General features: G+C 36.7%; 2 protein-coding genes across 4 annotated transcripts in view; one reads left to right on the top strand and one right to left on the bottom strand.

The window, feature by feature from the left end:
• Window positions 1-42: 42 nt before the first annotated feature.
• LOC106165288 (MAD2L1-binding protein) lies at window positions 43-3,356 on the bottom strand. Its single transcript, XM_013543455.2, has 2 exons — window positions 3,101-3,356; window positions 43-2,744 (listed from the first exon to the last, which is right to left on the bottom strand). Exons 1-2 carry the CDS (start codon window positions 3,305-3,307, stop codon window positions 2,001-2,003), a joined length of 951 nt encoding a protein of 316 aa, XP_013398909.2. The 5' UTR covers window positions 3,308-3,356; the 3' UTR covers window positions 43-2,000.
• A 111-nt stretch (window positions 3,357-3,467) lies between these two features.
• LOC106165021 (ubiquitin carboxyl-terminal hydrolase 34) overlaps window positions 3,468-13,625 on the top strand; it is a 44,168-nt gene continuing 34,010 nt past the window's right edge. The window contains exons 1-16 of one of the 3 annotated variants that reach the window (XM_087005189.1): window positions 3,468-3,751; window positions 4,124-4,214; window positions 4,473-5,031; window positions 5,240-5,290; window positions 5,616-5,765; window positions 6,140-6,207; window positions 6,430-6,622; window positions 7,010-7,150; window positions 7,378-7,470; window positions 7,701-7,826; window positions 8,207-8,348; window positions 8,945-9,054; window positions 9,605-10,654; window positions 11,263-11,432; window positions 11,802-12,019; window positions 13,466-13,596. In XM_087005189.1, coding sequence (XP_086861315.1) covers window positions 3,709-3,751; window positions 4,124-4,214; window positions 4,473-5,031; window positions 5,240-5,290; window positions 5,616-5,765; window positions 6,140-6,207; window positions 6,430-6,622; window positions 7,010-7,150; window positions 7,378-7,470; window positions 7,701-7,826; window positions 8,207-8,348; window positions 8,945-9,054; window positions 9,605-10,654; window positions 11,263-11,432; window positions 11,802-12,019; window positions 13,466-13,596 — 3,336 coding nt within the window. In that variant the 5' untranslated portion in view covers window positions 3,468-3,708. Of the gene's footprint in view, window positions 3,752-4,123; window positions 4,215-4,472; window positions 5,032-5,239; window positions 5,291-5,615; window positions 5,766-6,139; window positions 6,208-6,429; window positions 6,623-7,009; window positions 7,151-7,377; window positions 7,471-7,700; window positions 7,827-8,206; window positions 8,349-8,944; window positions 9,055-9,604; window positions 10,655-11,262; window positions 11,433-11,798; window positions 12,020-13,465; window positions 13,597-13,625 lie in introns of all 3 variants that reach the window. The other 2 variants (XM_087005188.1, XM_087005190.1) reach the window with 2 other exon arrangements.

The following is a 13,625-nucleotide window of genomic DNA, read 5'->3' as shown; positions in this document are numbered from 1 at the left end:
GTTGGATGTGAACCTCGGACCTGTGTGAAAACAATTACTATATTACTCTTTCATATTTTATTCAGTTTAAATAGCATAAATAGCTCCAACAAAATGGCCTAGCACCAACCATATGAGCAATTTTACCGAATGTTAGCAGTGAAAAAAGTTTGTTACATGATGCTATTTGCAGCACAACTATAGGAAGGCATGAACTAATTAAATCAATTGCTCCCTCATTAAATGATGTCATGTTAAGAAATGATAATACGTATTTGTGATAGTCAACCTTGTCAATATTAAAATTTACACAATGCCCAATTTTCCTAGTGCACTTTTTATATTTTTCAAAGGTCTAATGATGTTCATTGTTCTTGAACCCACTTAGTGAACACCTTTCACATAGGGTCACAAGGAATGTAAATTATTACGCAGCAATGTGTCCTAGACATTGCAATAAGAAGTACAAATTTACATAATATATATGTTCATCAAAAGCAAAGATTTTAGGACATTTGCACTGGGATTTTAACAAGTTATTATTATTGCTTAAACGGATAATAACTTTGTTCTGGCCAAAAAATTAATTTTCCTGGAGTAAACAACAATTTTTCCATACTTACCAATGGTTACTGAATCCATTTTTACATTCAAAAGTAGTCCTTTTTTTTCTAAAAAGTTTGTTTTTTTTGTTATAATCTCTTAAGAGATTATAACAGAGTATAGCCATCAATGGATGTCATGTGGTCTAAAGACAGGCTCGGATATCAGAATATTAGCTATAACTCATTTTTGTGGAAAAACAATATATTAAATTTTTATGAGTTGTTCACAATGTTTTTGTTGTGAAGTATAGATCTCATACGTAGAGTTATTATCCCTTTAAGTACATCTACAGTTGTGCAACACCTTAGATACCACTCTTGCAAGAAAAAAAGCCATAAAACTGGTTAAAAATCAACTTCACAATCTAGGTATGTTCTGCATGACACCCAACTGTCTAGTCAAAGCCTGATTTGGTTTGGTGCACACAAAACCAAACATCTGCTAAATGTTACACCCAAAATCAAAACAAATGAAAAGAAAAAGTGATATTTGAAAAATTATTCAAACAATTGTTTATGCAGAAAGTGTCTGGCTTGGCTAAAGTGCCTAATTTGTGGATCATACTTATGTTTCATCTAAAACTTTGTACTTTTCCTACATATATGAAGAGGGTTTATACCCTTTTTCTATGTCATACAAAATGAAAATGATCCCTTATCTCATTAAATAAAGAGGCATAAGTATTAGACTGAATCACAATTTTAAGTCACATGTTTAAACCCCTGGCACAATAAGAAAGAAAACCTGTAAAATGCTGACATGGTTTTAGATGTACATATGTAAATAAATGAAATGCAATAGTTATCAAGCCAAGGTAAACAGCATGTCATGCCACTCTAGCAAGTGCAAAGAGTACCCCAATATGGTCACAGAAAATCTATGACTACCAGTAACAGTTTTTGAGCAAGTTACCATTGGTTTACTTCAAATTTCTGATTTACTCTAATTAAAATTGTCCAGCTACACATATAGATAAAATTTTGTCCTGAAGTGAACCGAGATTAATTAAAAATGTTATTGATAAGTAGATAACTGGCTTCTTCATAAACAATAACAAATATATTGTGCTCTCTTTGGCCACACTGCATATTGACATGGCCTCTTTTAAAACAGGATAAAAAAGGCAATGAGTTTGCTTTTGCACTTATGCCACTCCAAACTGTTTGAAGTCCCACCTGGCAACCATCTCACTATATAAATATGATCCATACAAGATGAAATAAAAAACAATTTTAAAAACAATGCATGGTGACTAGACATAATTTCAAAATCCACAAAAAAAAAAAAAAAAAAAAAAAAAAAAAAAACTAGTCTTTTGCCCTTTATTGTGCTTAAAGCAGAACCTGAAGCTGAATGCCCCTCAAATAAGTATGTGGGGGAAAAAGTTGCAACAACCAGTTATGATCATCAGGATATTAAATTAACATTTCAGAAGTCTTGGCAATCTTGCTGCTCTTATCTTTGAATCCTTTAATAGCCAGAGGAGCCTGATACCAGATAAAGTCATCATCCCCTCCTCCCTCCATTCTGTCTGTCAACATAGGTGTCATGTCAGACTCGCTGGATTTGCTAAAGCGGTTTTCACCTCCAAAGCCGCTATCATTCTGCCCTGGTGAGAAGTTCTCATATGCTGAGGTATTCAGCTGCTCTGTGGAAGATGAATCAAGTGGGGCAATGCCTGACAAATCAAAACTTGTTTCACTTCCTCGACTAAGCTCCTCTTCTATTGCACAGGAGGCACTGACCAAGTTCATCACAACCTGTCGCCCTCTGGTGGAAAGTTTGAAGTTCAATTTTGGCTGAAACCACTCCACAGTTCCATCCAACTTTCTAGGAGCCTTAATCAGCACAAAGGCACTGGTGGGTGACATCAGTTTTAAGTCTGACATAAAATCCTTTTGCACCAGCCTGCGAAACATGGTCCTGACACCAGTTTTGAGACTTAGGGTATCTCCTGTGCTGTTCTCAGAGGGAAGGTTGAAAGTGTATGTCTCTTTAGGACTAACAGGTGTGGCACCTAGAACTAAAACAACCTGGGGTATGTGAGACATTTGAGAAAATATTTTTTCCAAATTATTGAACATCTCCTCTGCTGTTTCTATGCCTTGTCTGACTTTGTTGTGGTGAACAGCTCCCAGGCCTCTCTGTTTTGATGGACCCTACAATAAACCAAAACAGAATTCATTGGTCATTCATGTGAAAATCGTTAGTGTTATACTGACAACGACAAAAATGGTATTTAATTATATTTCATGTTCTATGTTAAAATGCAGTGTTACATTAAAATCATATTTGCCTTAAAGTGATTTTGATTTAAAAATTAACTAATGTGCTAGGAGTAAGGTTAAGTCATAAACCATTCTTTCCCCTATTAAATTATTCTCATTAACAGGAATATTTTGGCTTCAATTTATAAAATGCCTTCCACGCGTGATTTCGCATGACCCCCAGTCTTGATTTCCCTGAGCTCACTGTGTAGGTATGTGAAGAATGCATCTGTAATTCGAATACTGACCTCCTTCTCCTGCTGCCTGTGAAAATGCTGTTTAACTTGCTCGTAGGACATCGGAAACTGTTGTCGTTGATACAAAACGTGTTTAATCAGTTCAGCCACCAGTTTCGCACAAACAACCGGTGCAAATACTCCATCAAACTCGATATCGCAGCTGATAGGATCGTGCTTCTTGTTAGCACTCTTTTTTCGCGGACACAACCCCGCCATCGCAAACGAATCGTCTTTGAGTCTGGGCTGTCTTGGAACAAGTGCCCTCTGTACCCTAATTTTTATAAACTTCAAAAACTGGAGAGCCCTAGTAAAAGCGAAGTGAAAAAAATATAGTTTGAATGCTATTTTCATAGAATTGACTGAAGTAATATGCAATATCCGGCACATAATTTCATTTTTGTAAATATTTAACTGTACACAAGCACAAGAAATCGAAGTATTAAGCGTGATTTAATGTTACGGATTGTGGGAAAATTGCTATTCGTGACGTCATGAACCACAATGGCGCCTTTCTTGTGGTGCACAACAGCAAAGGCAGAATCGTATTTTAAAAGACAATTTATTCAATAGAATTTTTAATACCCTAACATCGAAACGTGAAAAGAAATGCTCACAAAATGTGCGACATTTGTACGGATATGCTGGCTCTTCTCAATAGCCGTAAGTATCAATGACGATGCGAGAGTAGAAAACACGGTCGATCTACTATCTGGAAAGAAATGCGATCGCGCCGGTAGTAGTACAGTGTGTGAGATATTCTTTTTTGTAGGAAAAACAATTTATTTGCATATTTTGTAAGATGTTTGGTCTTACCGAATATGTAACAAATTTTCTGTGATGTCCCTTGCGCTTCCCAAAATACTTTGAGGACCCCAGTTACAAGTAAATAGTAGAATTGTTTGAATGTGATGGCACGCGCAGCATACAATCAATTGAAAAACTACTGTTACTATAAACAAATGCTTGTTACCACCAGTTTAAAGGTTGAATAGAAATATCATTGCTTGAAAGTAAAAAAGGAATATTTTGCAGATGACGAGAAGGTGCAGTCTGGAGAAGGCTTACAGTTGACTAAAAGTGATGTTATAGCTGTTATATTTTTTGTTCAAGCATGGCCACAGAGGTATGTAAAGCTATCTTCTTCATGCCACACCTCTATTTTAGGTATACAACTTTGGTAAAACTTTGACTACAGTTTGAAATATTTGTTAAAACCAAAGTTGATAGGGAAGATTTATGATCTATTAATATATGTTTATACTTTCTGTGTAAATAACTTCACATTTGGGTTTGTTTATATATTTAAGACTTGGTGACAGACAATAAGTATGTAAATTTTGAGGTTGAACTGAAATGTTTTAATTTTTATCTTTTTGATTAGGCAATGCACATGCTGTTTTAAAGAATTAAAGAATTTTGAAAGACTCAACAACGTAGTCCAAGTAATTCTAAACCTTGCTATCAAGTACATTCAAACATTACCTGAAGACTACTTAAAAGAACAAGAAAGAGAAAAAGAGAAAGAGGCACAGAACAGTGAAGGAGATGGAGGTGCAAACACAGAGGAAAAGCCCAAAAATGAATCCACTATTTCTGTTGAGACTGGTAACCAAGATGATCCTAACATAAACATTTCTGAAGATGAAGAAGATAAAAAAGTTGACAAAACAAGAAATGATGACAATAAAGTAGAACAAACAGATGCATCTCAAGAAAAGAAAAAAGAGAAAGTGGAAGAGGAAAGGGAAGGAAAATCTATATCTGAAAACGATGCTAAGGATAAACTAGAACAGGAAGAAGATGAAACAAAACAGGTTCAAGAGCTTGAGTATTGGACTACTGAGGATAAGGGAGGTCTTCTCCAGGTTGTGGCCAGAATCTTCCTGATGAACTTTCCACTGTACATGGCCTATAAGCATACATTTCACACTTCCCTGGAGGTAAATCAAATAAGTATTGTTGAGGATTAACAGAAATATGTTAGAGCTCAATGTGGTGTTGAACTGGAAAATATTGAACTCATGACATTTTTAAAAAGTGAAAATGATTGTTGCCATAAATTCTCATTATATTTGATTTCATTGAATCGTATATATCACTTGTCATGTCTCATACCTTTCTGTTTATAACCCAGTATATCTTTTTCAGGAGTTATCTCAGCAAGAAGCGAATGCACTAAATAATTATTGTGAACTATCGGTAAGAAGGACTTTACCAAACTGCAGACATTAAAAGAATTACCAAGTACCATATTAATTAAGGCAGCTTTTGAAAATGACAGTTTTATTCCTATTTATGCAAATAAAGACAGGATTGTTTTTTAGTCCATGTTTGACTTGTTTAAAGTTAGATGTTCAGTTAGATATTCAGGTAAAAATAATATCATTATCAAAACACTTTTTAGAACTCTCTGTGTGTGTATCTTATGTTCCGCCTGGTTTTGATACCCCCCCCCCCCCCCCCCCGCCCCCCCCCCCCCCCACATGATACAACCCTCATTCTTATTCTGATTTTCATATTGTAGGACCCAGAGGTTCCAGTGTTCCTGTTGAGAAATGTTTGTTTCTTCTGTGATAGCAATGGCCCTCAGTCTATGCTACATTGCTTTGAGAAGGCCAAACCAGACAACCTGCCCCTCCCTCTTGTGCATACTCTGATTACTATTGTGTCCAATGTAAGTAAGGCTCTCTCTAGACTATCATTATCAAATATACTCAAATGCTATACTATATAATATGTCCAAAGAAAATATATAATTTTATTTTGGATTAACAAATGGTTTAGTTCAAAATTTTTATTAGGCTAAAATTAAATGGCAAAATTGTTTTTGTACAGAGTACAGGATGACATAGAAAGCACATGCTTCACACAAAAGAATGACAAATGGATTTCATAAATGAAAATGTCAATATATAAATATATTCTAATTTAATTTATACTTTTTTTAACTTTCTGTATAGAGTGGTTGTATACAGTATTTAATTAACTTATCTAAATTATGTTAAACAATAATTAGATATTATATTTTCTGATGTCTGTTAATTACAGCTGAGGTTGTGGATGAACATAGGGACTGTGATGCAGCAGATTGTTCCCCTCAGAACACATGTGATAAGGTGAGAGTAGGTTTGTTAAACATGTTTGCATTCTTTTACTACTTACATTTCTATAATCACACTGATGACATTATGATTTGATTTTGATTCTCTGACACTTTTCTATCATCAAAACTACATAGGTCTTTCATGTCGGGTGAAAACTCTTAGACACATGGGCACACTGCCCGTACATTCATGGGCTCTATGCGCCACATTGCTTACACTATTCATATCCCACAGGTATATGTGCCAACTCTCTGACAAGGAGCTGCGTGTTGCTGGCACCCGCAGCCTCACTGAGCTCATCTGGTCAGCACTGAAGGAACCCATTGATGCCAATATGCTGTTTGACAAAGAAGGCCTGGAGCTGGCCTTCAAATACTTCACTTGTACCACTCTGACCATAAGGCTGGCTGGTATAGCACAGGTTAATGTAAGTGACGTAGTATGTCCTATTACTATTATTTTACTTAGTTTGCTGGTAAATGTGTGGCATCTGATTGAATAGTCTAAATCTAAAAGATACTACTCCTCTGCAGAAAGCAACTTAAACAGAACTATCAAACACCGCTTAATAAAGAGCATGAAATCAATTTCTATGTTATTTATTAATGCTTGGTATTTATTTAGAGTCTTTTTTTCACATAGAACAATTGTTTTGTTAAGATTTTTGTTTTAAGAGGAAATATTGAATAATACATCTGGGATCTGATTGATTTTTCGTGTAAAGCAATAAAACTTTTTTCTTTGTGTTAAGAAAATTATTGATATAAGATGGTACTTCAACAAAAATGTAATAAATTAATATCTTATCTTTCAGAATCAGATTAATATGTACAATGACATAGTTAGCAGCAATGAGTCATTCCTGGAGGCAGAACACGTAGGCTCTCAGATTGCTAACTGGTTGATAGAGAAAAAGATCATTGAACATATCTTTGGGCCAAACCTGCATGTTGAGGTAATTGTGATCTGTGGAAGACTATCAAAGTTTGTTTTTTTATAGCTCACTGCATGGATTTGGCATTTATTTATTTATTTATTTATTTTGAAATCTTGAAATTTTAAAGTCAATTAAGTGTTTTATTAGGGGATAAAATGAGACCAAAATAAGAGTAAAAACAAACTTTTGTAGGGCTACTGTATTATTGCTATTTTACAGCCTGTTGTGTATTTTCTTGACTATAGATTATCAAGCAGAGTCAAATCATCCTGAATTTCCTTGCAATAGAGGGAAGAGTGACAGCAGAGCATTTAGACTGTATTTGGGCAGCAGCACAGGTAAGGGACTTCATGAGAAGAACAGCTATATTTTCTTTTGAATTTTTTAATGGCAACTAGTTTGCTGTTTCATAAAATTATTTGTGCTTATTTGACTATACTTTAAAAGATAATTGTTGATATTTGTAACTTGACACTGCAAGAACATTAGTTTAAAATGTAAATGTGTACATATTTACATTAACTGCACTCTTAAAGACTAAATGATTGTGGAACTTTTTAAACTTTAGCTGAAGCATTGTAGCAAGCAGGTCTATGACACACTCATTGTGCTGATCAAGAACCTAGAGGCTCAGCCAGTGCAGCATCTTCTAAGACTGGTTTCCAACCTGGACCCCTCTGCCCACACTGAACAGGCAAGTACTTCTGTGTGCCTTCAGCCAGCACATGGTTACATCACAATGTCATGCTAAATGACATGTGATGTGTCACACCTAACACAATGTCATGCCTAACAAAGTTTTGTACCCATTTCCACATCTTCACTGTTCCGCTTTACACAGTGTCATGCCCACTGTTACATTTGTACTGTGACACCTAACAAACTTATTATTCTAAATCTTTGAAACTTCTTATATTAGACTTAAACATTCACTGTTTTACCACATTTTAACCATTACAGATGTACATGCAGTCTCACTCTTATCCCTAATTCTTTCCAGATATTGCAGCAATTATTTCCATTTTCATCCTTGTGTTTAAAACTTGATATATATTGATTTATGAACTATTTTAGACCCTGTTCCTGGCCTCTGCTCTGATTAAATGTCTCTGGACCACAGCCATGAGCCAGACTGTCCACCCAGTACAAGCTGTGTATGATAGACCTGGCTATAGCACTCCTGTCAGAGAGGAGGAGGAGGAGGAAGAAGAACAAGGTATATAAATGTGTTTTTTGTGTTGGTATTTGTATGTATGTGTGTATGTGCATGCGTGGGAGACTGTGTGTGTGTGCATGCATACCAGTATTGTTTGTTCAAATGTGTGCTTGTGTGCGTATGCATGAAACAATTGGATATTATGCTTGTAGTAAGAGGGAGAGGACTTAATTTTTTGTTTTAAACAAAAAATAAAATGTGATATAAATGTTCATGTAATATTATATGGTTAGTGAAAGATCTTAATAATATCTATTCCATGAAACATTAGTTCAGCAGATGTGTAGCTATAAGTTGAAACGACATTACTTCCATCAAGTACCTGTTTGTAATGAAGATGATTTCCTATAAGTTATCAGAATTAATAGCAAAACAAACATAACATTTTTCTAAACCTGCATGGTTTTAGCCTTAAGAAAAGTCACATGCTGGCTGTAATCTGGCATAATTATCAGAATTAATATAGTTATACATTATCAGAGTTAATAGTAAAGCATTTTCCCCAAACTTACATGCTTTTAGCAATTAGAAAAAAAAAATGCTGGCTGTAATCTGGCATAATTATTGTTCATTTATTGTTGTTAATTTGTTTTCAGGTGTGTTGGACACCAAGGCAGGTGGTGGAAGAGGGACTGGTTCCAAAGATGTGTCCCCCACTGGGAGCAATGTCAGTGGCAGCGGAAGGGGGAAGAAAAGAAAAGTACAGGTGAATATTTGTTATACACAATAAGCAGTGACAGGCCATGGCAAAGTGGTAAATATTTTGAAGTGGAAATTGCAAATGAATAAAGGAAATTTATTTATCCAGTTAGGTGCTCCAATTATCCAATTATGAACAAAGCTTCCATTCTATGTTCCGAGCATTGTAAACCGTTTGAATTGAGATCATGCAAAAATCCAATTACTATCATCTGAATTATGCAGATGTGTAACCACTTTGCTGTAAGTCTGTTTATAAATATAGAAATTCGATGCACAAATACGATTAACTTGTAAAATCTACTTAAAGTAACAATAGAAGAATAAAATAATAATAAGTTCAGAAACTGTAAATGAAGTTGATATGAAATTGTATTGCAGGGAAACGAGCCCATCTTTCAAATTTCTGTCTGTACTAGTAGCAAGTTGCTGCCATTTGGTTTTGCTCACAACTTCTTTAACATTTTATCACCAGTCAAGATCATTTCTTCTTACACTAACACCTTGTAAAAGTTGCTTCTGGAGTCTCAGGTTGTTGTCTTTGTTCATCATGACAGGCAGTTGAGGATGACAGCGACCAGCCAACAGATGGCGCTAGTAGTCACAAAGCTGGTCAAGAAAGGCACCACACCCCAGAAGCTGACACCAGCAGCCTGTGTGCCAACAGTGATTTGAGCAGTATCAGTGAGGAGAGCCTGCCGACAGATGATGAGCATCATCATGAGGAGGGAGCTGGGCATAAACGACCCAGATGCGGAGTGAAACCAGTCTTTAAACCTGCTCGTCGTGCGTGCAAACATGGTCATCACAGAAGGGAGAGTAATAGTGAGGAGGAGGAGGAAGAGGAGGAAACAAGCGAGGGAGAACATATATGTGGTGAAGATGATGAGGTTGAAGATCCTCATCTTTCACATCTGCATCGGCATCACCACCACCACCATCACCACCATCATCATCACCAACATCATGAGCATGAACAAAGTTCTGGTGCTATAAAACAGCATCGCTATGGAAAACCCAGCCATGATAGGTGCAAGGGACACAAGGCCAGGTTCTCATCAGATGAGGATGAAGAGGAGGAAGAATATTTAAATTCTGATGAGGAAGCTCTGGTGGAGCAGGTCAAGTTGGTCAGTATGGGTCATTTATGTAAAGGGCGTGGCATGCACAGGTCTCAGAGTGACCAGGAGAGCACTGAGATCAGCAGTGATGAATACAGTGATGATGATGAGCTGTTGGAGGAGGCGTGTGAAATTGCACGTGTCAGGCGGGAAAGACTATTTCGAGAACGATGCAAGAAAGCATTACATAAACGAGCTCAGAAAATAACCCACAAGGCTAAAATCACCAAACAGCGAGCTCAAAAGAAACAAAACTTGAAAAATATCAATGGTATCAAAAAGAGCAAAAATACAGATAGCAGCAAAGAAACTGCCAGCTCCAAAAAGATAACTCTGCAAAAGGAAAAAGATGAAAGCAAAACTACGAAAAAGAGCCCTACTTCTCTTCCTTCAAGGAAACAGAAAAAGAACAATAGAAAAACAACCAAGAAGGAATCTGGTGCTAGCGCTCATCGTTCAGAGGATTTGAAGAAGCCCTTAAATTCAGTGAGTGGGTTTGCCCTACCCCCATACTGCGTGGGTTGGGGGTGGGATGGAGCTAGTAGTACTAGTGCTTAGTAGTTGACTGTTTCATACTCTGTATGGGGAAGTATAATGTCACTTTATTAACTTCATCATTTAACTGAGCAATTTGTTACTCTTTTTTTCACATTAAAACCTTTTTTCTTTGGAGTCATTAAATTATTACATGGTGTGAATTAACTTTAAAATTTATCTGTTAGATTTGCATTATCTCACACATTCATCTTTTTGGCAATGATCTCAATTTTTTTGGGGGTTGTAAGAATATATATCTTCCATTAACACCCCATACAGGGCCGTAGAAGCTCTTTTATTTTGTGTTTATCTCAAACTTAACGCTTATTAGCAAGCATATGGTGTTGACTGCTTCATTGATTATTGACAGACTGAAAACTAGCATTTTTTCTGAAAGAGAAGAAACAAGTGAGAAACATAGAAGGACATATTGGACAAGCATAGAAGATAGGTATTTAAAAGAAGGAGAAGTGAAAAGGGGGTTATTAAAAAGACAAATTACCATGAGGAAAAAGCAATAAGTAATCAAAAATGAAGGAATTATCTTGTTATTTAAGGAGAAGCGCAGCCTTAGTGAGTCTGATGTAATGGTCAGTAGTAAACTGGCCAGAGAAACAGACCAGGAGGTGCTGCCCTCTGTCCAGTCCAGCGTGGACAGTGGAAGTGTGCGGACAGAAGTTTATGATTGCTCACATATATTGCCAGGCCGAGTACAGAGGACACAGAGGTGAGATCGTAGATAGAGAATATTGGAGAGCTATTAACATGCTTCTTGGCATGGTCATATGTGTGCTTATATTCAGATTTTATTGTGTTTGTGAGCGTGCGTGCGCGTGTGTGAGAGAGAGAGAGAGAGAGAGATTAAAATTTTAGAATTAAAATTTTACCATGCCCTCATTTTCCTTTGCAAAGTTTATGCAAGTAGATATTTATCCCATTATTCTAGAGAATGCACTTTGGATAGAGGATATTAAACCCCTTTCATTATTCTTGCAAGATTAGCATTATTAGGTCAAACATTAGAAATTTGGCTGGTACTGAATGAATACTTGCCTGCTACCGGTTAATATTGAAATTTTTCTGTGTTTTCTAGTAGTGATTACCTAGAAGACATCCTCAGTCCAGATGAAGGCAGTTGTAATAGCTCCAGAATGAGCACCAAATCAGACAAAAACATGGCTGACTTTGATGGTGAAGAGATGATGAGTGAAGAAGAGCTGGCACACATCAATGCTGCAGCTTCCATCAACAGCCACCAGCTCCAGCAACATTTGGCCAGCATGGCTGCAATATATCCTGGCCATTTACAGCATAGTGAGTATACATGGGTGCAATATATCCTGGCCATTTACAGCATAGTGAGTATACATGGCTGCTATATATCCTGGCCATTTACAGCATAGTGAGTATACATGGGTGCAATATATCCTGGCCATTTACAGCATAGTGAGTATACATGGCTGCTATATGTCCTGGCCATTTACAGCATAGTGAGTATACATGGGTGCAATATATCCTGGCCATTTACAGCATAGTGAGTATACATGGCTGCTATATATCCTGGCCATTTACAGCATAGTGAGTATACATGGCTGCTATATATCCTGGCCATTTACAGCATAGTGAGTCTACATGGCTGCTATATATCCTGGCCATTTACAGCATAGTGAGTATACATGGCTGCTATATATCCTGGCCATTTACAGCATAGTGAGTCTACATGGCTGCTATATATCCTGGCAATTTACAGCATAGTGAGTCTACATGGCTGCTATATATCCTGGCCATTTACAGCATAGTGAGTCTACATGGCTGCTATATATCCTGGTAATTTATAGCATAGTGAGTCTACATGGCTGCTATATATCCTGGCCATTTACAGCATAGTGAGTCTACATGGCTGCAATATATCCTGGCTATTTACAGCATAGTGAGTCTACATGGCTGCTATATATCCTGGCCATTTACAGCATAGTGAGTATACATGGCTGCAATATATCCTGGCCATTTACAGCATAGTGAGTATACATGGCTGCTATATATCCTGGCCATTTACAGCATAGTGAGTCTACATGGCTGCTATATATCCTGGCCATTTACAGCATAGTGAGTATACATGCCTGCTATATATCCTGGTAATTTACAGCATAGTGAGTATACATGGCTGCTATATATCCTGGCCCTTTACAGCATAGTGAGTATACATGGCTGCAATATATCCTGGCCATTTACAGCATAGTGAGTATACATGGCTGCTATATATCCTGGCCATTTACAGCATAGTGAGTATACATGGCTGCTATATATCCTGGCCATTTACAGCATAGTGAGTATACATGGCTGCTATATATCCTGGCCATTTACAGCATAGTGAGTCTACATGGCTGCTATATATCCTGGCCATTTACAGCATAGTGAGTATACATGGCTGCTATATATCCTGGTAATTTACAGCATAGTGAGTATACATGGCTGCTATATATCCTGGTAATTTACAGCATAGTGAGTATACAGGAGAGTGAGAGTGAAAGGAGCAAGATACTACATATCAACAGCATAGTATGTAAAAAAAAAAGGGGGTAAAGGGACATGGGAAGAAAAAATACTCAATACTGTTTTTAGCCAAATTTGGCAAAAAAAAAAAAAAAAAAAAAAAAATTACATCGTTAAGAGTTTTGTCCAAAAGTGGCTCAAGACTCTTTATGTAAACTTATAAAAGAGACATGACTTTTTGTGATATACATTTCTATATCATCATAGATGTAATTCCTCAAAGAGAAGGCATCCATGGGCCAGAAGACAGAGCTCGCCTTTGTAACAGCTTCTCGTTGGAGGACGTGTGTGAACCTGGAAATACTTTGTTATGGGATCTTGTGCAAGACGAGGATGTGGTGAGTAATAATTAATCTTAATCATTTTA

This window comes from Lingula anatina, chromosome 2 (assembly GCF_051362555.1).
Source record: "Lingula anatina isolate TDL-2025a chromosome 2, LinAna3.0, whole genome shotgun sequence".
Lineage (NCBI taxonomy): Eukaryota > Metazoa > Brachiopoda > Lingulata > Lingulida > Lingulidae > Lingula > Lingula anatina.
The sequence above is the reverse complement of the archived record's forward strand: the minus strand, read 5'-3'. Positions and strand labels throughout refer to the sequence as shown.